The sequence below is a fragment of the Mustelus asterias genome, chromosome 31, assembly GCF_964213995.1.
Source record: "Mustelus asterias chromosome 31, sMusAst1.hap1.1, whole genome shotgun sequence".
In the NCBI taxonomy this organism is placed as follows: Eukaryota; Metazoa; Chordata; class Chondrichthyes; order Carcharhiniformes; family Triakidae; genus Mustelus; species Mustelus asterias.
Genome location: NC_135831.1, coordinates 4,143,248 through 4,168,938, shown reverse-complemented (window position 1 = coordinate 4,168,938; position 25,691 = coordinate 4,143,248). Strand labels below are relative to the sequence as shown.

Here is a 25,691-nt window from a genome sequence, read left to right as displayed (position 1 = left end):
GTCTCAGCAGCTCGATTTAAGTACGTCAGCCAGGCAACCCCCAGCCAGCAGGACTGTACCCACTGCGAGAGGCACAGTGGCATGTCAAGAGGCAGGGGGGCAGAAAGGGCACGGAATCATTTATTCTTTACTTTATTGCTGTCACAAGTAAGGCTTACATTAACACTGCAATGAAGTTACTGTGAAAATCGCTACACTCCAGCGCCTGTTCGGGTAACACGGAGGGAGAATTTAGCACGGCCAATGCACCCTAACCAGCACGTAGGAGGGAAACCGGAGCGCCCAGAAGAAACCCACACAGACACAGGGAATCCCTACAGTGCAGGAGGAGGCCATTCGACCCATCGAGCCTGCATCAACAACAATCCCACCCAGGCCCCATCCCCGTAAGCCCACATATTTACCCTCCTAGTTCCCCTGACACTAATTGATAATTTAGCATGGCCAATCTACCTAACCTGCACATCTTTGGACACAAAGGGACAATTTAGCATGGCCAATCTACCTAACCTGCACATCTTTGGACACAAAGGGACAATTTAGCATGGCCAATCCACCTAACCTGCACATCTTTGGACACAAAGGGACAATTTAGCATGGCCTATCCACCTGACCCGCACATCTTTGGACACAAAGGGACAATTTAGCATGGCCAATCCACCTAACCTACACATCTTTGGACACAAAGGGACAATTTAGCATGGCCAATCCACCTGACCCGCACATCTTTGGCGTGTGAAGAATCCGGAGCACCCGGAGGAAACCCACGTAGACACGGAAGAGAAATGTGCGAACTCCACACAGAGAGTGACCCAAGCCAGGAATCGAACCCGAGTCCCTGGCACGAAGGCAGCAGTACTAACCATTGTGCCAGCGTGCCGCCCTGAGGACTTGGCCCAGTCATCACCAAGCCCTCCCTTCCCTTGAGCTGGGCAACAAGGCAATCTTGCAGAACCCGTGTAAAGGCATGCAAACCCCAAAATGTGTGCACGAAACATGCGGGGCATTGCCAAAAGGTACAAAGAGTAACAAAGCTGCAGACATGCGAATAAGTTCACTGCACCCTCAACAACATTCCTTCCCCCCCCCCCGCCCCCCCCAAACCCGGAGGAGCGTCTAAACCTCGAGGGTAATGCTTACTTACCAGCAACGGTGGTGGAGAGGGTCCAGGGGCAAAAGGCACTCTTCCCCACATTTTAATCACATCTCCCAGAGGTTGGAAGCCCTCATCACAACCTCGTTTGACCAGCAGGGACATGGGGAAATATCCAGCTTGGAACCAGTCAGCCATTTCCTGTGTCGTAAACGGACCTAACAGAAGGCCAATATTAAGTTAAAAGCAAAGTACCGTGCGGATGCTGGGATCTGAAACCACAGCAGAAAATCTCAGCAGGTCTGACAGCGTCTGTGCGGAGAGAATAGAACTAACCTTTCGAGTCTGCGCTTGACGAAGTTTTTTTTCAAAAGTTTTATTTATTATAAGTCGGCTTACATTAACACTGCAATGAAGTTACTGTGAAAATCCTCTAGTCGCCCACACTCCGGCACCCGTTCTGAGGGAGAATTTAGCACGGCCCAATGCACACTAACCAACACGTCTTTCGGACTGTGGGAGGAAACCGGAGGAAACCCACGCAGACACGGGGAGAGCGTGCCGACTCCGCACAGACAGTGACCCAAGTCGGGAATGGAACCCGGGTCCCTAGCACTGTGAGGCAGCAGCGCTAACCATTGTGCCACCGTGCCGCCCCAAACATTGGCCCTATTCTCTCCCCACAGATGCTGTCAGGCCTGCTGAGATTTTTCCAGCATTTTCAGTTAACATTAAGCTGCTTCATCGATTATATAAAAGCGTCAATGAGCGATTAATATCACTCCTGCCCCAAACCATGGCTGCCGTGGGTGAGGTGGCTACATGCGGGACTTGGGCATCGACTCCATGGTGTGTGCAATTTAATGCTGAATCATAGAATCTCTACAGTGCAGAAGGAGGCCATTCAGCCCCTCGAGTCTGCACCTACCACAATCCCAATCACAATCTGCACCTACACATCCTTGGACACCAAGGGGCAATTTAGCATGGCCAATCCATCTAACCTGCACATCTTTGGACACTAAGGGGCAATTTAGCATGGCCAATCCATCTAACCTACACATCCTTGGACACCAAGGGGCAATTTAGCATGGCCAATCCATCTAACCTGCACATCTTTGGACACTAAGGGGCAATTTAGCATGGCCAATCCATCTAACCTACACATCCTTGGACACCAAGGGGCAATTTAGCATGGCCAATCCATCTAACCTGCACATCTTTGGACACTAAGGGGCAATTTAGCATGGCCAATCCATCTAACCTACACATCCTTGGACACCAAGGGGCAATTTAGCATGGCCAATCCACCTAACCTGCACATCTTTGGACACGAAGGGGCAATTTAGCATGGCCAATCCCCCTAACCTGCACATCTTTGGACACTAAGGGGCAATTTAGCATGGCCAATCCATCTAACCTGCATATGTTTAGAATGAGGAAATCCACACAGACACGGGGAGAATGTGCAAACTCCACACAGACAGTGACCCGAGCTGGGATTTGAACCCGGGTCCCTGGCGCCGAGAGGCAGCAGTGCTAACCGTTATGCCACCGTGCCGAACCGAATTAACCACTGGCAGTAAGCGATCCCGGGGCTCCGTCGAAATGCTTGGCTGTTAACCGGGCGTCTGCTGAACTGACCTTGGATCTCTCCTTGCGGGTCCTTGTAGAACCATTTCATGGCTGCCTCGTGTGAGAGGGGTAAGGCAGCAGCAGCGCGGCTCCTCTGATCTTGCAGCATCTCTACAAAGCGCTCGTCGTCCAGCGAGTTGTCGTGCAGCGACGCCACCATCTTCTCAGCCTCCTGCCGCACAGAAACCACAAGGTGGGTGGGTGGGAAAGAAGGCGGCAGGTCACGGGCAGGGCGAGGCTGCCGTGGAAGGGGCCCCCGCTCCGTTTCAAACAGCAAGCCCCAAGGGGCGAGGCAGGGGGCAATGCCCTCACACTCGGGTGCGACTCCTCCAAGAGAAAGGGCATCGAGTTGTGAGGTTGGGGCGGTTTAGTAACCCTCCGGAAAACAGAACTGACGGCAAGTGCATCACAGTGCTGCCCGTGGGAGCTTGCTGTGCACTACTTGGCTGCTGAGTTTCCTACATTAAAACCATGACTAATTTCAAAAATACCTTTTTAAAGCTTATTTATTTATTAGTCACAAGTAAGGCTTACGTTAACACCGCAATGAAGTTACTGTGAAAATCCCCCAGTCGCCTGTTCGGGTTATACTGAGGGAGAACTTAGCACGGCCAATGCACCCTAACCAGCACGTCTCTTGGACTGTGGGAGGAAACCAGAGCACCCGAAGGAAACCCACGCAGACACGAGGAGAATGTGCAAACTCCACACAGACAGTGACCCGAGCCGGGAATCGAACCCGGGTCCCTGGCGCTGTGAGGCAGCAGTGCTAACCACTGTACCACCCGGTACCTCATTGGTTGTAAAGCGTATTGGGATGTTTGGTGTTGTGAAAGACCCTATATTTATTTGAGTCTTTCTTTTATCACAAGTTACACCCTTGAGGATCCACATTGGGGAGGCATAATTGTCACAGAATCCCTACAGTGCAGAAAGAGGCCATTCGGCCCATCGAGCCTGCACCAACAACAATCCCACCCAGGCCCTCCCCCCACTTATTTAGCCTGCTAGCCCCCCAGACACGAAGCAACAATATAGAGTCAGAGAGCAACAGCACGGCCAATCAACTTAACCCGCACATCTTGGGACTGTGGGAAGGAAACTGGAGCACCCGGAGGAAACCCACGCAGACACGGGGAGAACGTGCAAACTCCACACAGACAGTGACCCGAGCCAGGAATCGAACCCGGGTCCCTGGCGCTGTGAGGCAACAGTGCAAAACACTGTGCCAGCGTGCCACCCTTTTTAACATAAAATACCAACATTTGCAGTCAGGTTTGAAGAAATGTCTGCTGCAGTGGGGAGAGTGAGAGATGTGTCTTTGTGCCCTGTTTATGATCAGAACTCCCACCCACCTGACGAAGGGACAGCCTGTTCCGAAAGCTAGTGGCTTTTGCTACCAAATAAACCTGTTGGACTTCTAACCTGGCGTTGTTAGGCTTCTTGCAGTGGGGAGAGGCAGACTCCAACTTATGTATTAGTCACAAGTAGGCTTACATTAACACTGCAATGAAGTTACTGTGAAAATCCCCCTAGTCGCCACACTCCGGCGGCGCCTGTTCGGGTAACACTGAGAATTTAGATCAATGCACCCTAACCAGCACGTCTTTCGGAGGAAACCGGAGCACCCGGAGGAAACCCACGCAGACACGGGGGGAGAACGTGCAGACTCCACACAGACTGTGACCCGAGGCTGGAATTGAACCTGGGTCCCTGAGGCAGCAGCGCCAACCACTGTCCCACCGTGCCGCCCCAACATTATTGGTAAAATGCAGTCGGGTTTTAAGAAATGTCCGCTGGGCCAGGGATGAGGCATAGACTCCAATTCAGCGGTCGTTGCCAGATTTCTCTGCCGGGCCAGGATAACCTGGGCCATGCAAAGGAATATCCAGACATTCCCGACCTACCTGTTCAAAGCGTTTCATTCCTTCGTCGTCGTCGTTGTCCACTGGCGCGAATTCTGTAACGGTGCCCGGATAAGGAGGAGAGGAGGAAGGCGAGGATGAGGATAAAGTGGACACTGTCGCTGGACTGAGCTGAGCAGACTGGCCCACATTCACAGCTTCTGCGCAGGAAACAAGACAAGAGTGAGAAAGGGGGGGGGGGGGGTGTGGCGGTGAGGAGGCTGAACGGACAGGTCGATGGAAAACACTTCCGAGATTCAGCCTTTCAAAGGGGGGAGGTGGGACTCAAAACACGAGCACTGGAGCTGCGTCAGAGAAAAGCAGCACTTCAGATCGTTCAAAGTTAAAGTTTATTTATTCATGTCACAAGACGACATACATTAACACTGCAATGAAGTTACTGTGAGAATCCCCTAGTTGCCACACTCCGGCGCCTGTTTGGGCAACACTGAGGGAGAATTTAGCATGGCCGATGCACCCTAACCAGCACGTCTTTCAGACTGTGGGAGGAAACCGGAGCCCCCGGAGGAAACCCACTCCGGCTTCCCCCTCCCACTTTCCCAATCCCTGCAGCGGCTGAATGCTGACAAGTTTCAGGCGGCTTATTTTTCCCCACCGCGAGGGAAGAGATAAAAGCAGAAAGTGCTGGGATGAGTCAGGCTCTGAAAGGCAAAGGGTTAGAACCAGTCAACACAAACTGGTCCACACTCGAAACGTCGACACAGTTCTTATCCAGTCGCTGACCAGCCTTCGCGTGCATCGCCACTATGTTCCACATTCATTTCCCATTCCCAGGGATTTCTCATTCTATCTCAGGGATAATGGAGAGGATCAGCCTGCACGGCCATCTCACCCCTGACAGCTGGTTATAGAACGGCCCTGGGTAAAGGCCACATTTACAGAAGCCATTTTGCAAATGGCAGAATCATCGGCAGTGCATTCGGCCCATCGAGTCTGCACCAACTCTCTGACAGAACATCGTACCCAGGCCCTCGAGCCTGCCCTAAGCCCGGAACCCCACACATTCCCGTGGCTAATCCATGGGGGCGGCTGCTTTGCGGAATACTTCCACTCCGTCCACAAGCATGACCCCAGTCTGCAATTTTAACTCAGCATCTTGCTCCCGTGTCCCCCAGCCCGTCCTTGGTGTCCCCCAGCCCGTCCTTGGTGTCCCCCAGCCCGTCCTTGGTGTCCCCCAGCCCGTCCTTGGTGTCCCCCAGCCCGTCCTTGGTGTCCCCCAGCCCGTCCTTGGTGTCCCCCAGCCCGTCCTTGGTGTCCCCCAGCCCGTCCTTGGTGTCCCCCAGCCCGTCCTTGGTGTCCCCCAGCCCGTCCTTGGTGTCCCCCAGCCCGTCCTTGGTGTCCCCCAGCCCGTCCTTGGTGTCCCCCAGCCCGTCCTTGGTGTCCCCCAGCCCGTCCTTGGTGTCCCCCAGCCCGTCCTTGGTGTCCCCCAGCCCGTCCTTGGTGTCCCCCAGCCCGTCCTTGGTGTCCCCCAGCCCGTCCTTGGTGTCCCCCAGCCCGTCCTTGGTGTCCCCCAGCCCGTCCTTGGTGTCCCCCAGCCCGTCCTTGGTGTCCCCCAGCCCGTCCTTGGTGTCCCCCAGCCCGTCCTTGGTCTGCCACAATGTTCCAGGGATGCCCAACGCAAACCGGAGGAGCGGCATCTCCTCTTCCGATTGGGCAAGTCACAGTCTTCTGGACTCAACATTGAGTTCAACAGCTCGAGAGTGTGAACTTCCCCTCAACCCCCACTTTCTGTTTTTTTGGCTTGCCCCAATACAGCCCCCCCCCACCCCTCCCACACACGGCCACCTGTCCCTGGTTTTGGGCACCGATCTTTGCTCCATTAACACATTCTGCTATCTATTATCACTATTACAGCTTCTTCAGTCCTGAAGGTAACATTAACACCCCGTTTGCCTTGTGGCCATGACATCTTTGTCTATCGCTCCTTAGCTCCGACCTATCCCTGGCCTTCTGTTCTGCAACATTCTCCCCTCTCCAACTATGTCACAAAATCATCAAATCCCTACAGTGCTGGAGGAGGCCATTCAGCCCATCGAGCCTGCACCAACAACAATCCCACCCAGGCCCTATCCCCATAACTTACCATGCTAATCCCCCTGACACTAAGGGACAATTTAGCATGGCCAATCCACCTAACCTGCACATCTTTGGACACTAAGGGGCAATTTAGCATGGCCAATCCACCTAACCTGCACATCTTTGGACACTAAGGGACAATTTAACATGGCCAATCCACCTAACCTGCACATCTTTGGACACTAAGGGGCAATTTAACATGGCCAATCCACCTAACCTGTACATCTTTGGACACTAAGGGACAATTTAGCATGGCCAATCCACCTAACCTGCACATCTTTGGACACTAAGGGACAATTTAGCATGGCCAATCCACCTAACCTGCACATCTTTGGACACTAAGGGGCAATTTAACATGGCCAATCCACCTAACCTGTACATCTTTGGACACTAAGGGACAATTTAGCATGGCCAATCCACCTAACCTGCACATCTTTGGACACTAAGGGGCAATTTAGCATGGCCAATCCACCTAACCTGCACATCTTTGGACACTAAGGGACAATTTAACATGGCCAATCCACCTAACCTGCACATCTTTGGACACTAAGGGGCAATTTAACATGGCCAATCCACCTAACCTGTACATCTTTGGACACTAAGGGACAATTTAGCATGGCCAATCCACCTAACCTGCACATCTTTGGACACTAAGGGACAATTTAGCATGGCCAATCCACCTAACCTGCACATCTTTGGACACTAAGGGGCAATTTAACATGGCCAATCCACCTAACCTGTACATCTTTGGACACTAAGGGGCAATTTAGCATGGCCAATCCACCTAACCAGCACATCTTCCAGACTATGGGAGGAAACACACGCAGACACGGGGAGAACGTGCAGACTCCGCACAGACAGTGACGCAAGCCGGGAATCGAACCCGGGTCCCTGGCACCGCGCGGCAGCAGTGCTAATCACTGTGCCACCGCGCCACCCCTAAAATAATTCATTACATTTCTATTCTTCATCAGTTCTGTAGAAGCGTCTCACGGCCTCAAAACCTAAACTCCGCTTCTCCCTCTGCAGATGCAGACCTGAGTTTATCCAGCATTTTCTGCTTTTATTTATTACACACAGATTGAATACTGGTCCACCGCCACACTGATTACACCAGATATAACAGCCCCAGCGGTTCACACTGACTCTGAGAACAGTTAGTGATCATTAGGTTTCCATACCATCGGCTGCAGGTTTGCCCTGGCCCTGGGCGTCGGACGCAGGATCCACCATGTCAGGCTCTGCCCTGTGCGCAATGGCCTCGCACTCTTCCGGGACCGGGAGAAACACCTCCTGGGCGTGGGATTCCGAGGGAGAGGATGACGAGCACGATGGGGACATCTTTCCATTGTACACCTCAGCTGGCACATCGGTTCTCTCTGTTGTGGAGAAACTGATTATTCAGGAGCAATTCACCCACGATCCTTAGGCAGCAGCTTCCAAACGCACGGCCACTTCCACCAGGCTCCTGCTCTGCCCCAAGACCGCAAGAAACTGCAAAAGGGTCGTGAACGTAGCCCAGTCCATCACGCAAACCCAGCCTCCCATCCATTGACTCTGTCTACACTTCCCGCTGCCTCGGGAAAAAGCAGCCAGCACAATTAAGGACCCCCCACGCACCCCGGACATTCTCTCTTCCACCTTCTTCCGTCGGGAAAAAGATACAAAAGTCTGAGGTCACGCACCAACCAACTCAAGAACAGCTTCTTCCCTGCTGCCGTCAAGACTTTTGAATGAACCTACCTCGCATTAAGTTAATCTTTCTCTACACCCTAACTATGACTGTAACACTACATTCTGCACTCTCTCCTTTCCTTCTCCATGAACGGTATGCTTTGTCTGTATAGCGCGCAAGAAACAATACTTTTCACTGTATCCCAATACATGTGACAACAATAATAAATCCAATCTAATCAAAATCTAGAAGGACAAGGGCAGCAGATACATGGGGAACACCACCACCTGCAGGTTCCCTTCCCAAGTCACTCACCATCCTGACTTGGAAATATATCAGCCACTCCTTAAAGGTTAAATCTCTCCCTAACGGTATTGTGGGTCAACCCACAGCACGTGGACTGCAGCGATTCAAGATGGCGGCTCACCACCACCTTCTCAAGGGGAAACTAGGGATGGGCAATAAATGCTGGCCCAGCCAGCGACGCCCATGTCCCATGAATGATTAATAAAAAAATACTCGAGGGCCATCAGGCTTATAGGTTAACTTGTTGAGTGCCCTACATGATGCACTAGGCAAAACAATAACACTGTCGTGGACAGTTCTTGGTCAGTAGCCAACTTCAGCCAGTTATCAATGCGAGAGTCAGATACCAACAGGCATGTCTGACCACCTCCAAACTAAGATAAATGTGGCACAGTGGGTTAGCACTGCTGCCTCACAGCGCCAGGGACCCGGGTTCGATTCCCGGCTTGGGTCACCGTCTGTGTGGAGTCTGCACGTTCTTCCCGCCGTGTCTGCGTGGGTTTCCTCCAGGTGCCCCGGTCTCCTCCCATAGTCCGAAAGATGTGCTGGTTAGGAGAATTGGCTGTGATAAATTGTCCCTTAGTGTCAGGGGCATTAGCAGGGTAAATACATGGGGTTACATGAATAGGGCCTGGGTGGGACTGTGGTCGGTGCAGACTTGATGGGCCGAATGGCCTCCTTCTGTACTGCAGGGATTCTATGAGGGTGGCAGATTTCGTTTCCCGAAAGGACATTAGTGAACCAGATGGGTTTTTCCAACAATTGACAACTGTTTCATGGGCATCAGAAGATTCTTAATTTCAGATATTATTTGTTGAATTCAACTTCTACCGTCTGCCGTGGCGGGATTCGAACCCGGGTCCCCAGAACATTAGGTAAATTTCTGGATTAATAGTTTAGCAATAATACCACTATGCCCGTGTCTCCCAGTGTGGGTTTCCTCCGGGTGCTCCAGTTTCCTCCCACAGTCCAAAGATGTGCAGGTTAGGTGGATTGGCCGTGCTAGATTGCCCCTTAGTGTCAGGGGGATCAGCTAGGGTAAATACATGGGGTTACAGGGATTGGGTTGCCAGTGCCAGCTCGATGGGTCGAATGGCCTCCTCTGCCCTGTAGGGACTGTAAGTATGAAATCACCAGAGTAACCACTGACGGGAGGCATGGACACCGGGGTTCGGACAGGTCAGCTGTTATTCCCTCTGCAGTCAGTTGGTGTGCCAACACATCACGTACGTGTTTTCACTCAGAAAGCATGGGCTAACCGGTCGACCAGCCTCCCCCCTGCCCACAGGAGCACACTGGAGGCTGCAGAGGGTGGACTAAAAGAATTGACAAAATAACACGGGCAGTCTTCACCAAAGCTCTTCAGCCCAACTGGAAACAATTCTTTATCTGACCACTTGATGCCCTCGGCACACTTCACCTCCTGGACAAATCCATTCATTCCGCTCGCATTACGAGTAGATTGACCACGCATGGCTGGCCACCTCGCTGTTAACTCATGCTCACTCGATTACAGGGGAAGCCTCTTCTCTCCCCTCCCCACTTACCTGGGTAACACCGGTGCAAAAGCACTTGACTAGGAGGCCTTAGATGTAGAGTCACCTCCATACTGCTGCCACCTGCCTTGCCCATCTCCCACTGTATGCTGCCATCCGCCCCACAGCTGGTTCACAGTGCAAGGTGGGGGCAAGAGGGGGGGTGAGGGGAGGCGAAGGAGGCAAGTGCTTGTTATGAGAAAGCTTCAGTTGCAGCAGAATCGGGACTGAAACATGACTGTGTTGACTACCGACACTAGACCTTCAGTTTTTTTTTTAGGGTATTTAGGTGTCCAGATCACCAACCACCTGTCCTGGTCCTCCCCATGCTGATGCTATAGTTAAGAAAGCCCCACCAACGCCTCCACTTTCTCAGAAGACTAAAGAAATTTGACGTGTCCGCTACGATCTCACCAACTTTTACAGATGCACCATAGAAAGCATTCTTTCGGGTTGTATCACAGCTTGGTCTGGGCTCCTGCTCTGCCCAAGACCGCAAGGAACTACAAAGAGTCGTGAACGCAGCCCAGTCCATCACGCAAACCAGCCTCCCATCCATTGACTCTGTCTACACTTCCCGCTGCCTCGGGGAAAAGCAGCCAGTGTAATCAAGGACCCCAACGCACCCCGGACATTCTCTCTTCCACCTTCTTCGAACGGGAAAAAGGTACAAAAGTCTGAGGTCACGTACCAACCGACTCAAGAACAGCTTCTTCCCTGCTGCCGTCAGACTTTTGAATGGACCTACCTCGCATTAAGTTGATCTTTCTCTACACCCTACCTATGACTGTAACACTACATTCTGCACTCTCTCCTTTCCTTCTCTATGAACGGTATGCTTTGTCTGTCTAGCGCGCAAGAAACAATACTTTTCACTGCGTCCCAATACATGTGACAATAATAAATCAAGTTTCTGATGCGAGGTTACGTACGTATTAGACTGCATACCTGCATCCTCATTCTCTGTCCTGTCGGGCTCCTTATAAAATTCCATGTCATATTCATTCTCTGCTCGCTCGTCCAACTCATCCACCCCTCTGAATTCCAGCTCCTGCTCTTCGGGTATCGGTTCCTTGGAGCCTTTCTGTTTGGGCACAAGAGAGAGAGAGAGAGTCAGTTAGGACCTCCCGGAATAGGCGGCAGACAGAAAGATTCAACAATGAGATTAAACAGAATTTACAGCAGGGAAACAGGTCACTGGGCCCAGCTGGGTCTGCGGTGTTTGCACCCCACATGGATCTCCTCCACCTTGCTTTCTAGGGGATTCTCTCAGTAATTTCATTGCAGCGTTAATGTAAGCCTACCTGTGACACTAATAAAAAATAAACTTATCTCTCGCTTCCTTTATATACATCAATGCTTCTCCCCTCAACTAACCCATAGCAACATGGGCTTCATCAATGCTTTACACAAAGTGGCACTGACTCAGAGCGACACCTTCGTACTACACTATTGAATGACTACAGCTCAGCCTTCAACAACATTATTCCTAGGAAACTCATCTCTAAACTCTGTGGCCTGGGCCTCAGCTCCTCCCCCCTGAGACTACACCCTGAACTTCTTAACCCACAGACCACAATCAGTGGACCTCAGACGCCGACTCAAGAACAGCTTCTTCCCTGCTGCCATCAGACTTTTGAATGGACCTACCTCGCATCTTTCCCTGCACCCTTGCTATGACTGCATTCTGCACTCTCTCCTTTCCTACTCTATGAACGGTATGCTTTGTCTGTATAGCGCGCAAGAAACAATACTTTTCATTGCGTCCCAGTGCATGTGACAATAATAAATCAAATCAAATCACTGTGCCTGACAAAGACACAGGAGAAGGCACATTCTGTGCCCGTGTGCAGCAAGACCTGGACAATATTTGAGCCTGGGCTAAGCGGCAAGCAATATTCACGCTGCACAAGTGCATGGCAACAACCATCACCAACAAGAGGGGGCCCATGCATTCGATTGAAATGGGCGGCATGGTAGCACAGTGGTTAGCACTGCTGCTTCACAGCTCCAGGGACCTGGGTTCGATTCCCGGCTTGGGTCACTGTCTGTGTGGAGTTTGCACATTCTCCTCGTGTCTGTGTGGGTTTCCTCCAGGTGCTCCGGTTTCCTCCCACAGTCCAAAGATGTGCAGGTTAGGTTGATTGGCCATGCTAAAATTGCCCTTAGTGTCCTGAGATGCGTAGATTAGAGGGATTAGTGGGTAAAATATGTAGGGATATGGGGGTAGGGCCTGGGTGGGATTGTGGTCGGTGCAGACTCGATGGGCCGAATGGCCTCTTTCTGTACTGTAGGGTTTCTATGATTGCGCTAAACCGCTAACACGTAGGCCAGACCGGGTAAGGACAGCATATTTCCTTCCCTGAAGGAACCAGATGGGTTTTTCCGACAATGGGTCGTCAGTAGATTCTTAATTCCAGGCATTTTTTTATTGAAATCAAATTCCTCCATCTGCCGTGGCAGGTGCTGGGTCCACTGTTATTTGTCATTTATATTCATGATTTGGATGAGAATTTAGGAGGCATGGTTAGTGAGTTTGCAGATGACACCAAGATTGGTGGCATAGTGGACAGTGAAGAAGGTTATCTCAGATGGCAACGGGATCTTGATCAATTGGGCCAGTGGGTTGACGAATGGCAGATAGAGTTTAATTTAGATAAATGCGAAGTGATGCATTTTGGTAGATTGAACCAGGGCGGGACTTACTCAGTTCACGGTAGGGCGTTGGGGAGAGTTACAGAACAAAGATCTATGGGTACAGGTTCATAGTTCCTTGAAAGTGGAGTCACAGGCGGACAGAGTGGTGAAGAAGGCATTCAGCATGCTTGGTTTCATCAGTCAGAACATTGAAGACAGGAGTTGGGATGTCTTGTTGAAGTTGTACAAGACATTGGTAAGGCCACACTTGGAATACTGTGCGCAGTTCTGGTCACCCTATTATCGAAAGGATATTATTAAACTAGAAAGAGTGCAGAAAAGATTTACTCGGATGCTACCGAGACTTGATGGTTTGAGTTATAAGGAGAGGCTGAATAGACTGGGACTTTTTTCTCTGGCGCACAGAAGGCTGAGGAGTGACCTTATGGAGGTCTATAAAAGAATGAGGGGCATAGATCAGCTAGATAGTCAATATCTTTTCCCAAAGGTAGGGGAGTCTAAAACTAGAGGGCATAGGTTTAAGGTGAGAGGGGAGAGATACAAAAGTGTCCAGAGGGGCAATTTTTTCACACAGAGGGTGGCGAGTGTCTGGAACAAGCTGCCAGAGGTAGTAGTAGAGGCGGGTACAATTTTGTCTTTTAAAAAACTTTAAATAGACAGTTAGATGGGTAAGATGGGTATAAAGGGATACGGGCCAAATGCGGGCAATTGGGATTAGCTTAGGGGTTTAAAAAAATAAAGGCGGCATGGACAAGTTGGGCTGAAGGGCCTGTTTCCAAGCTGTAAACCTCTGACTCTATAAGAATCTACTGATGACTCATTGTCGACTGCCGGAAAAACTCATCTGTTTCACCAATGCCCTTTAGGGAAGGAAATCTGCCGTCCTTACCCCGGTCTGGCCTACATGTGACTCCAGAGCCACAGCCAATGTGGTTAACTCTCAACTGCCCTCCAAGGGCAACTAGGGATGGGCAATAAATGCTAGAACCAGCCAGCAACACACACGAATGAATTTTTTAAAAAAGCACAGGGGAGGCGGAGGGGAGAAATCGGTAAGAATCACATTTAATCAATCAGGTCTCGGTCGTTTGAGAAAAGAAGTTTCTGACACCACATCCGCAGCCCTCTTCCCACTGCGGCAGCGTGGTGGCACGGTGATTAGCACTGCTGCCTCACGGCGCCGGCGACCCGGGTTCGATTCCGGTCTCGCGTGACTTTGTGGATTCCCCGTGTCTGCGTGGGTTTCCTCCGGTTTCCTCCCACACGCCAAAGACGACTGGTTACGTGGATTGGCCGTGCTAAATTGCCCCTTCGCGTCAGAGGATTAGCAGCGTACATGCACGGGGTTATGGGGACAGGGCCCTGGGTGGGATTGTTACTGGCGCAGGCTCGATGGGCTGAATGGCCTCCTTCTGCGCTGCAGGGATTCTATATCCCCGCTCAAGGGACCAAAGCTTCTGTGCACCTTTAATGACATGAAGGCGCCGGACGAATCAAACGTCCCCATTTCCTCTTCTGCGTCTTCCAGGCACCACTCGGGTAAATTATCCTTCTCGTCCTCGTAGCTCCCGCTGCCCGTCCTGCCCCTCCTGTACGTGCGCTCCTCGTCACGCTCCCGGAAATCAAAATCAAACCTCCGCCGCCGCTGCTGTTCAGTGTGGTCCCTCCAGCCTGCGGAGCGAGGACCATCTGCAATAAAGATTTGGGGTAGCGGGGTGAGGGGGGGGGCACAGAGTGGGGGCACAGAACCAACAGAACAGAACAATCATCAGGGACCATAATGAGCACGGGTGAGGAAGCACAACAATATCCAGTGTCAGTTTCCAGCGCTCCCACAGCAGCTACAGCAGAACTGAATGTAGAGCACATCTCCCATGAAACCCCAGGGCATGTACAGCTCAAGGTGATATAAAAATTCACAAGCTTCTTTTACTCCTTCACATCGGAATGCCCGACTGCACCAGCAGGTTATCCCCCCCCGCCCCCCCAGGCCAGCCATGCCGTAACTCCAAAGTAAGAGTAACCCTAACTACCTGTGTGGGAATTAATCACTCTGTAACTCTGCCATTTCTCTTGTGGGGCGGCGGCACGGCAGCACAGTGGGTTAGCGCTGCTGCCTCACAGCGTCAGGGACCCGGGTTCCATTCCCGGCTTGGGTCACTGTCTGTGCGGAGTCTGCACGTTCTCCCCGTGTCTGCGTGGGTTTCCTCCGGGTGCTCCGGTTTCCTCCCACAGTCTAAAGATGTGCAGGTTAGTTGGATTGGCCATGCTAAATTGCCCCTTAGTGTCCAAAGATGTGCGGGTTAGGTGGATTGGCCGTGCTAAATTGCCCCTTAATGTCCAAAGATATGCAGGTTAGGTGGATTGGCCATGCTAAATTGCCCCTTAGTGTCCAAAGATGTGCGGGTTAGGTGGATTGGCCATGCTAAATTGCCCCTTAATGTCCAAAGATATGCAGGTTAGGTGGATTGGCCATGCTAAATTGCCCCTTAGTGTCCAAAGATGTGCGGGTTAGGTGGATTGGCCATGCTAAATTGCCCCTTAGTGTCTGGGGATGTTAGCTGGGCAAATACGTGAGTTAGATGGATGGGGCCTGGGTAGGATTGTTGTCGGTGCAGGTTAGATGGGCTGAATGGCCTCCTCCTGCACTGTCGGGATTCTATGAATCTACGAAGACTCCCCGTTGCGTTTCACGTCACTGTCTCCTCGATGATTTTGAAGACCTTTTTTTTAGCAACAACTCCTTCACACCTTCAGCCTTGTGTACATTTCTCCGGCACGCACATCCTCCTCAAGGCTGCCTCCAGGAAGAAGTTTCACGGCCAGGTGTTGTTGTTAACTCTCTCCTTCCCCCTGAACCTATGATTACTTTACTGTCCTCTGTCCAGCCGCCGTCGTGTGGCTCTGGGCTGCAGTTCCCTCGCTGCCGCTGCACTGCCAAAAAGGGGGAGGCCCTGCACAATGCGGGCTTTCTGGGCGTACCTGGACTCGGGGGTCGCCACCTGTCGCCTTCCCTTCTTGCCCCAGCCGTCCTCCAGCCTCCGTCGTCCTCCTCGCCATTTTGTTCCTCGCGAATGGCTCGCCAGTTCTCGCTGTCGGAGCGTGCAAAGTCCTGCTTGCGTGACGTGGGGGCGACTTCCTCAAACCCTACCCGTACTTAATGAAAGGAGGCGGCGAAAAGGAAGGAGGAGGAGGCGGAGGAAGAGAGATATTGGGAGGAGGGAAAAAAAAGTGAAGAAAGTCAGAATTTGAATGCGTCTTGTTGGAAGTGCCCGCATTCCAATGTTAATTTAACACAAATTATGAAATTAAGAAAGCTCACCAACGCCTCTACTTTCTCAGAAGACTAAGGAAATTTGGCATGTCCGCTACAACTCTCACCAACTTCTACAGATGCACCATAGAAAGCATTCTTTCTGGTTGTATCACAGCTTGGTCTGGCTCCTGCTCTGCCCAAGACCGCAAGGAACTACAAAAGGTCGTGAATGTAGCCCAATCCATCACGCAAACCCTGTCTCCCATCCATTGACTCTGTCTACACTTCCCACTGCCTCGGGCAAAGCAGCCAGCATAATTAAGGACCCCCACGCACCCCGGACATTCTCTCTTCCACCTTCTTCCATCGGGAAAAAGACACAAAAGTCTGAGGTCACGCACCAACCGACTCAAGAACAGCTTCTTCCCTGCTGCTGTCAGACTTTTGAATGGACCTACCTCGCATTAATCTGATCTTTCTCTACACCCTAGCTATGACTGTAACACTACATTCTGCACTCTCTCGTTTCCTTCTCTATGAACGGTATGCTTTGTCTGTATAGTGCGCAAGAAACAATACTTTTCACTGTATCCCAATACATGTGACAATAATAAATCAAATCCTCCTCCCCTATGTACTCTATGAACGGTATGCTTTGTCTGTATAGCGCGCAAGAAACAATACTTTTCACTGTATCCCAATACATGTGACAATAATAAATCAAATCCTTCTCCCCTATGTACTCTATGAATGGTATGCTTTGTATAGCGCGCAAGAAACAATACTTTTCACTGTATCCCAATACATGTGACAATAATAAATCAAATCCTTCTCCCCATGTACTCTATGAACGGTATGCTTTGTCTGTATAGAGCGCAAGAAACAATACTTTTCACTGTATCCCAGTACATGTGACAATCATAAATCACGTATGGACGTTATCTACTCAAGACACAGACATTGAAAATGCTTCTGAAAACCAGCTTCCCCAATAATTGATAAGTAAATAAAATTTCCCATCGACTCCGGATCATTTTGTCTCGATCACTATGGGACTGAGAGAGAGTGTAAAATTGAGGTTTCATAACTTTCCCTGATAGTTTAAATCATACCTCCATCTCTCCGACCAGGCTTCTCAAATCTTCTGTCACCCCTGTGGTAAACAAAAAGATTGGAAAATAAATCAAAGGAGAGAGACACCGAGTGGAAATAGTCTATGGAACATTCTTCCTGCCTGCGATAAGTCTACTCCCAACTGGTCACACTCGGGAAAAGTACGGAGCAACCAAACGTGTTCCGGATCTCTCAAATTTTATTCTACAGGCTACTTTGTCAGTCATTTACCAAACCATCATCATCGATGACACAGAGGGAGGCCATCTGGCCCCACTGGGACTAGCCCAGAATCTATTGCACCCACAATATCTGCGAGAGAGCTCCCACTTCTAGGGGAACACGGTGGCACAGTGGTTAGCGCTGCTGCCTCACAGAGCCAGGGACTCGGGTTCAATTCCCGACTTGGGTCACTGTCTGTGCGGAATCTGCACGATCTCCGTGTGTGGGGGTGGGTTCCCTCCGGGTGCTCCGGTTTTCTCCCACAGTCCGAGAGGCTGGTTAGGTGGATTGGCCATGCTAAATTCTCCCTCAGTGTCCAAGGATGTGCAGGTTAGGTGGATTGGCCGTGCTAAATTCTCCCTCAGTGTCCAAAGGTGTGCAGGTTAGGTGGATTGGCCATGCTAAATTCTCCCTCAGTATCCAAAGATGTGCAGGTTAGATGGATTGGCCGTGCTAAATTCTCCCTCAGTATCCAAAGATGTGCAGGTTAGATGGATTGGCCGTGCTAAATTCTCCCTCAGTATCCAAAGATGTGCAGGTTAGGTGGATTGGCCGTGCTAAATTCTCCCTCAGTATCCAAAGATGTGTAGGTTAGGTGGATTGGCCGTGCTAAATTCTCCCTCAGTATCCAAAGATGTGCAGGTTAGGTGGATTGGCCGTGCTAAATTCTCCCTCAGTATCCAAAGATGTGCGGGTTAGATGGATTGGCCGTGCTAAATTCTCCGTCAGTGTTACCCAAACAAGCGCCGGAGTGTGGCGGCTAGGGGATTTTCACAGTAACTTCACTGAAGTGTTAATGTAAGCCTACTTGTGACACTAATGAATAAACTTTAAACTTTAGTCATTTATAGCCACTTAGCCCATGGGACTATCCCAGAATCTATTGTACCCACAATACCTGCGAGAGATAACCACTTAATCCCATTCGCACACGCCCCCCCACCCCCTCAACAGATAAACACACACGTAGGCAAGGTGCTCGCACCGAGTAGCTTTCTCCTTCTCCCCCCCCTTTTGCTTGCTGGCCTACGTTGACTCCTGAAAGGGCAGTACCTCGAGTCGAGGGAAGGTACGGTCACTTTGAATACAGGCCTGGGAGAGGCTTTATTCATATCATTCTACCTGGCTTCTGACAGTTCAGCCTTGGCCAGAGAACCGGAATGGCTTACATTCTCTGGCACTGTCCCCCCTCAGCCCGAGTACAAAGCTGAGAAGACATCATGCCGCATTGGGAGGTTTGAGTGTCACGGCACGGTAGCACAGTGGTTAGCACTGCTGCTTCACAGCTCCAGGGTCCTGGGTTCGATTCCCGGCTCGGGTCACTGTCTGTGTGGAGTTTGCACATTCTCCTCGTGTCTGCGTGGGTTTCCTCCGGGTGCTCCGGTTTCCTCCCACAGTCCAAAGATGTGCGGGTTAGGTTGATTGGCCAGGTTAAAAATTGCCCCTTAGAGTCCTGGGATGTGTAGGCTAGAGGGATTAGCGGGTAAATATGTGGGGGTCGGGCCTGGGCGGGATTGTGGTCGGTGCAGACTCGATGGGCCGAATGGCCTCCTTCTGCACTGTAGGGTTTCTATGATTCTATGATTTCAGACCAAACCGTCCTATCGCTCAGTCCCTTGACGACTGGTTGTAAAGTCAGCAGATACGGCTGCGGAAATAACCACGGTGCTGGCCCCGATGAGAAGTGACCGACACTCCAGAAATGTAAATGAGGGATTTTACCTCGAAAACAAAAGTCCAGAAACAGTTTGGCCTGTTTGTTTGGCCAAGCGATGCGGGTGACTCAGGCTAGGTCAGCATTTACTGCCCATCCCTAATTGCCCTGGAGGTGAGCAGTCTTCTTGAGCTGCGGCAATCCGCATGGGGCAGGTAGACCGGAAGGGAGTCCAGGAGTCAGAGGTTTACAGCATGGAAACAGGCCCTTCGGCCCATCTAGTCCATGCCACCCCTTTTTTTTAAAAACCCCTAAACTAGTCCCAATTGCCTGCATTTGGCCCATATCCCTCTATACGCATCTTACTCAAGTAAGTGTCTAAATGCTTTTTAAAAGACAAAATTGTACCCGCCTCTACTACTACCTCTGGTAGCTTGTTCCAGACACTCACCACCCTCTAAGAAAAAATTGCCCCTCTGGACCCTTTTGTATCTCTCCCCTTAAACCTATGCCCTCTAGTTTTAGACTCCCCTACCTTTGGGAAAAGATATTGACTATCTAGCTGATCTACGCCCCTCATTATTTTATAGACCTCTTTAAGATCACCCCTCAGCCTCCTACGCTCCAGAGAAAAAAGTCCCAGTCTATCCAGCCTCTCCTTATAACTCAAACCATCAAGTCCCGGTTGCATCCTAGTAAATTTTCTCTGCACTCTTTCTAGTTTAATAATTTCCGTTCTATAATAGGGTGACCAGAACTGTACACATGAATTTGGCCCAGCGACACTGAAGGAAGGGTTGATATATTTCCAAGTCAGGCTAGTACTGGACCACAAGTCTTCAGTAGCACAGCTGGAAATACTGTCAAGAGTTTAGAGCCTTTGTCCCGTGCCTTAAGTCGTGTCTTGATATCAAGTGAATCAAATTGGCTGAAGACTGGCATCTGTGATGCAAGGGTTCTCACCAAAAACTGTTCTAGATCGGCACTCCTCCACCACTTTAAACATTCACTCCCTCCACCATCGATGCTCAGTGACAGCCGTGTGTACCACCTACAAGATACACCGCAGCAACTCACCGAGGCTCCTTCGACAGCACCTTCCAAACCCCATGACCTGTGCCGCTGAGGACAAGGACAGCACCTGCAAGACTCCCCTCCAGGTCACTCACCAAGCTGACTTGGAAATACATCGGCCGTTCCTTCACTGTGGCTGGGGTCAAAACCCTGGAACTCGCTCCCTAACAGCGCTGTGGGTGTACCTACACCTCTGCAGCGGCTCACCCGCCACAATAATGCCCCAAACCTGTGAACAAACAAACTTTTAAAGACTTTGGCACTTCGGGCTGAAGGTGTCCGCAAATGCTTCAAGCCCTGCATTGGCACTCAAGTAAGGGGACCAAAACTGTGCGCAGGTCCCACCAATGCCCTGCACAGTTGCAACAGCACTCCCCTGCTTTTATATTCTATTCCTTTAGCAATGAATGACAAAATTTCATTGGCTTTCCTCATTGTTTGCAGCACCTGCACACCCCATGCAAGGGCCAGGAATCTCAGGGGAGGGGCACAGAATGGATTTCAGAGCCACACACTTATTATATTTTGTACCCGAACCAACCCCGTCGTGCCCGTGAAGGTTTTCAAGATGACGTCAAACACTTCTGCGTCCGAAATGGTCAGAAAGGCCGCCGGCATCAGGTTCCACTTCCCAAATACGGAAACCCCCTGCAAAGCAGCGGCCTTGCAGAGACAACCAGATATCGCAGCTGACATACAGAGAACCCCGCACCGTGCTTTCAGTGGGTTAGAGGTTTGTTTTAAGTGCAGAAGAGGCCCTTCGGCCCATCGCGTCTGCACCAGGCACCTATCCATTCTAACCCCACTTTCCAGCACTTGATCTGCAGCCTTGTATGTTGCTTCTCTGCAAACCCAATCTAATGAACCCATGCGGTCGTCCACGCGTTCATACTCGAATCCGCCCAAGATTATTCATCACTTCATCACTAATTCCACTGCAGCCCCTTGACACCACATCCGAGAAACTGGGGGCTGCAGGAAGGACTCGGATTTAACATCCCACTCCGGACACTGATTTAGGGGTGAGATGGTGGCACAGTGCTAGGCACGGCTGCCTCACAGCTCCACACACCTTGCTTTGATTCCCAGCTTGAGTCACTGTTTATGCAGAGTTTGCACATTCTCCCCTGGGTTTCCTCTGGGTGCTCTGGTTTCCTCTCACAATCCAAAGTTGTACAGGTTAAGTGCACTGGCCATGCTAAATTACCCCTTAGTGTCCAAAGATGTGTAGGTTAGACAGATTGGCCATGCTAAATTACCCTTTAGTGTCCAAAGATGTGCAGGTTAGGTGGATTGGCCATGCTAAATGGCCCCTTAGTGTCCAAAGATGTGTAGGTTAGGTGGATTGGCCATGCTAAATTACCCCATAGTGTCCAAAGATGTGTAGGTTAGACAGATTGGCCATGCTAAATTACCCCTTAGTGTCCAAAGATGTGTAGGTTAGACAGATTGGCCATGCTAAATTACCCCTTAGTGTCCAAAGATGTGTAGGTTAGACAGATTGGCCATGCTAAATTACCCCATAGTGTCCAAAGATGTGTAGGTTAGACAGATTGGCCATGCTAAATTACCCCTTAGTGTCCAAAGATGTGTAGGTTAGACAGATTGGCCATGCTAAATTACCCCTTAGTGTCCAAAGATGTGTAGGTTAGACAGATTGGCCATGCTAAATTACCCCTTAGTGTCCAAAGATGTGCAGGTTAGGTGGATTGGCCGTGCTAAATTGCCCCTTAGTGTCCAAAGATGTGCAGGTTAGGTGGATTGGCCATGCTAAATTGCCCCTTAGTGTCCAAAGATGTGTAGGTTAGGTGGATTGGCCATGCTAAATGGCCCCTTAGTGTCCAAAGATGTGTAGGTTAGGTGGATTGGCCATGCTAAATGGCCCCTTAGTGTCCAAAGATGTGTAGGTTAGGTGGATTGACCATGCTAAATGGCCCCTTTTGTGTCCAAAGATGTGTAGGTTAGGGTGGATTGGCCATGCTAAATGGCCCCTTAGTGTCCAAAGATGTGCGGGTTAGGTGGATTGGCCATGCTAAATTGCCCCTTAGTGTCCAAAGATGTGTAGGTTAGGGTGGATTGGCCATGCTAAATGGCCCCTTAGTGTCCAAAGATGTGTAGGTTAGACAGACTGGCCATGCTAAATTGTCCCTTTTGTGTCCAAAGATGTGCGGGTTAGGCGGATTGGCCATGCTAAATTGCCCCTTGCTGTCCAGGGACGCGTAGTTTAGAGGAATTAGCAGGGCAAATGCATGGGGTTACGGGGATAGAGCCTGGGTGGGATTGTGGTCGGTGCTGACTCGATGGGCTTAACGGCCTCCTTCTGCACTGTAGGGATTCTATAATACCGTGGTGAACTCCCACTTGAAAGGCATCATTTTAAACAATTTTCCACCCTGGGTGGACTGGCGAAAGGACAGCCAAGCGACTGCTTCCGCCAATGGTTAACCCGCCACCTTAACCTCCTCCCCAGGCCCCTGGCAATGCTGCCCACAGCACCTACCTTTCCTCCCAACTCTGACTCCGCAGCATTTCGCGCGCGCCGCGACCAAACCCCCCTTCACCGTCTTCAAAACTTCTTTGGTAGTAACCGCTTTCCCCTCGCCCTCGACCTGTGCAAAAGGGGGAAAGACTTCTTTTTAAAAAGTGTGCAGCAGAGGGAGATAACGAGATACACCACAAAATAATTTGTTGAATCTGAAAGAGATGCGTCCAAAATCAGGTCGAGATACAATAAGCAGAGAGAGAGAGAGAATCAGAGAGAGAGAATCAGAGAGAGAGAATCAGAGAGAGAGAATCAGAGAGAGAGAATCAGAGAGAGAGAGAGAGAGAGAATCAGAGAGAGAGAGAGAATCAGAGAGAGAGAGAGAATCAGAGAGAGAGAGAGAGAGAATCAGAGAGAGAGAGAGAGAGAATCAGAGAGAGAGTCAGAGAGAGAGTCAGAGAGAGAGTCAGAGAGAGAGTCAGAGAGAGAGTCAGAGAGAGAGTCAGAGAGAGAGTCAGAGAGAGAGTCAGAGAGAGAGTCAGAGAGAGAGTCAGAGAGAGAGTCAGAGAGAGAGTCAGAGAGAGAGTCAGAGAGAGAGTCAGAGAGAGAGTCAGAGAGAGAGTCAGAGAGAGAGTCAGAGAGAGAGTCAGAGAGAGAGTCAGAGAGAGAGTCAGAGAGAGAGTCAGAGAGAGAGTCAGAGAGAGAGTCAGAGAGAGAGTCAGAGAGAGAGTCAGAGAGAGAGTCAGAGAGAGAGTCAGAGAGAGAGTCAGAGAGAGAGTCAGAGAGAGAGTCAGAGAGAGAGTCAGAGAGAGAGTCAGAGAGAGAGAGTCAGAGAGAGAGTCAGAGAGAGAGTCAGAGAGAGAGTCAGTCAAAGAGAGAGAGAGAGAATCAAAGAGAGAGAGAGAATCAGAGAGAGTCAGAGAGAGAGAGGGAGAGAGAATCAGGGAGAGAGAGTCAGAGAGAGAGAGAACTCTCATTAACCAAGGAGCTGAGAACCAGAGGGCACAGATTTAAAAGATGACTTGGAGAAGAACCAAGGGTGGCACAGTGGTTAGCACTGCTACCTCACAGTGCCAGGGACCTGGGTTCAATTCCAGCCTCGCGTCACTGTCCGTGTGGAGTCTGCACGTTCTCCCCGTGTCTGCGTGGGTTTCCTCCCACAGTCCCAAGATATGCAGGTTAGATGGATTGGCCATGCTAAATTGCCCCTTAGTGTCCAAAGATGGCTATGGGAAATGGTCTGGGGTTACAGAGATAGGGTGAAGGAGGGGGCCTGGGTAAGATACTGGCAGAGTCAGTGCGGACTCGATGGGCCGAATGGTCTCTTCTGCACGGTCAGGATTCCATGATGGACACGAGGAAAAAATAATTCTTTTAATGCAGAAAGAGGCTGTGACCCAGAATGCACAGCAAGTGCGGTGGAGACAGATTAAATCATGGCTTCTAAAAGGGAATCGGAGATATAGCTGAAGGTAATAAATGTGCAGTTTTATGGGGAAAGGGGAGTGGGATGAACAGAACTGATCTTAGAGAGCCGATGCAGAGGGGCTGAATGGCCTCGTGTTGCATCCATTCTAACACTTCCATTGTATGATGAAAAATAAAATCAAAACCTTGTAGGAACCCTTCGGAGTACTGACAGGCAGAGGGATCTGGGCGTACATGTCCACCGATCACTGAAAGTGGCAACGCAGGTGGAGAAGGTAGTCAAGAAGGCATACGGCATGCTTGCCTTCATCGGTCGGGGCATTGAATATAAAAATTGGCAGGTTGTGCTGCAGCTGCACAGAACCTTAGTTAGGCCTCATTTAGAATATTGTGTACAATTCTGGTTGCCACACTACCAGAAGGATGTGGATGCTTAGGAGAGGGTACAGAAGAGGCTCACCAGGATGTTGCCTGGTATGGAGGGCATTAGCTATGAGGAGAGGTTGGAGAAACTTGGTTTGTTCTCACTGGAGCGACGGAGGTTGAGGGGGTGACCTGATAGAAGTTTTCAAGATTATGAGGGACATGGACAGAGTGGATAGTCAGAAGCTTTTTTTTTGCTTATTTTTTTTTTTAAGTCCCTCTTTAAACTCCGGATTTGTTGTTCTTTGTGACTTAGAATCTGTTAGTAACAGTTTCACCGACAATGGTTCATGATTGTTGATCTACCGGACGACGGTATTGCAGACTGGTCACAGTCCAATATATTTATTACAGTCTCGTATTGAAGTCACAACAAAGAACAGCACAGGGACGGGCCCTTCGGCCCAGGGTGGAAGAGTCAAGTACGAGGGGACATAGGTTGAAGGTGCGTGGGGAAAAGTTTAGAGGAGATGTGCGAGGTGAGTGTTTTTTACACAGAGGGGGGTGAATGTCTGGAACGCGCTGCCCGGGGGAGGTGGTGGGAGCGGGTACGACAGCGGCATTTAAGGGGCAACTAGACAAATACATGAATAGGATGGGAATGGAAGGATACGGACTCTAAGTGCAGACGGTTTTAGTTTAGGCAGGCATCATGACCGGCGCAGGCTTGGAGGGCCGAAGGGCCCGTTCCTGTGCTGTTCTTTGTTGTGACTTCAATACGAGACTGTAATAAATATATTGGACTGTGACCAGTCTGCAATACCGTCGTCCGGTAGATCAACAATCATGAACCATTGTCGGTGAAACTGTTACTAACAGATTCTAAGTCACAAAGAACAACAAATCCGGAGTTTAAAGAGGGACTTAAAAATAAAATAAGCAAGATTGTTGGAACCTGCAAGCATAAGTCCCGGAAATCCTGAGGTGGGAGGGAGAGGAGCCTGAGGTAGCGGTACATATTGGTACCGCTGATGTGGGTAGGAAGGGAGAAGGGGTCATGAAAAGGGAGTACAGGGAATTAGGGAGACAGCTGAGAAAGAGGAAAGCAAAGGTAGTAATCTCAGGATTACTGCCTGTGCCACGGGAAGGTGAGGGCAGGAATGGAGTGAGGTGGAGGATGAATGTGTGGCTGAGGG

The 25,691-nt window shown here is 50.5% G+C and overlaps 1 protein-coding gene across 1 annotated transcript in view; it reads right to left on the bottom strand.

Moving 5' to 3' along the window:
* gigyf1a (GRB10 interacting GYF protein 1a) overlaps positions 1-25,691 on the bottom strand; it is a 136,097-nt gene that overhangs the window by 14,993 nt on the left and 95,413 nt on the right. Inside the window, exons 10-18 of the mRNA XM_078200764.1 lie at positions 22,723-22,831; positions 17,272-17,312; positions 15,886-16,059; positions 14,369-14,592; positions 11,194-11,329; positions 7,911-8,108; positions 4,636-4,793; positions 2,738-2,900; positions 1,145-1,311 (exon numbers count right to left, since the gene is read on the bottom strand). Coding sequence (XP_078056890.1) covers positions 1,145-1,311; positions 2,738-2,900; positions 4,636-4,793; positions 7,911-8,108; positions 11,194-11,329; positions 14,369-14,592; positions 15,886-16,059; positions 17,272-17,312; positions 22,723-22,831 — 1,370 coding nt within the window. The remainder of the gene's footprint in view (positions 1-1,144; positions 1,312-2,737; positions 2,901-4,635; positions 4,794-7,910; positions 8,109-11,193; positions 11,330-14,368; positions 14,593-15,885; positions 16,060-17,271; positions 17,313-22,722; positions 22,832-25,691) is intronic.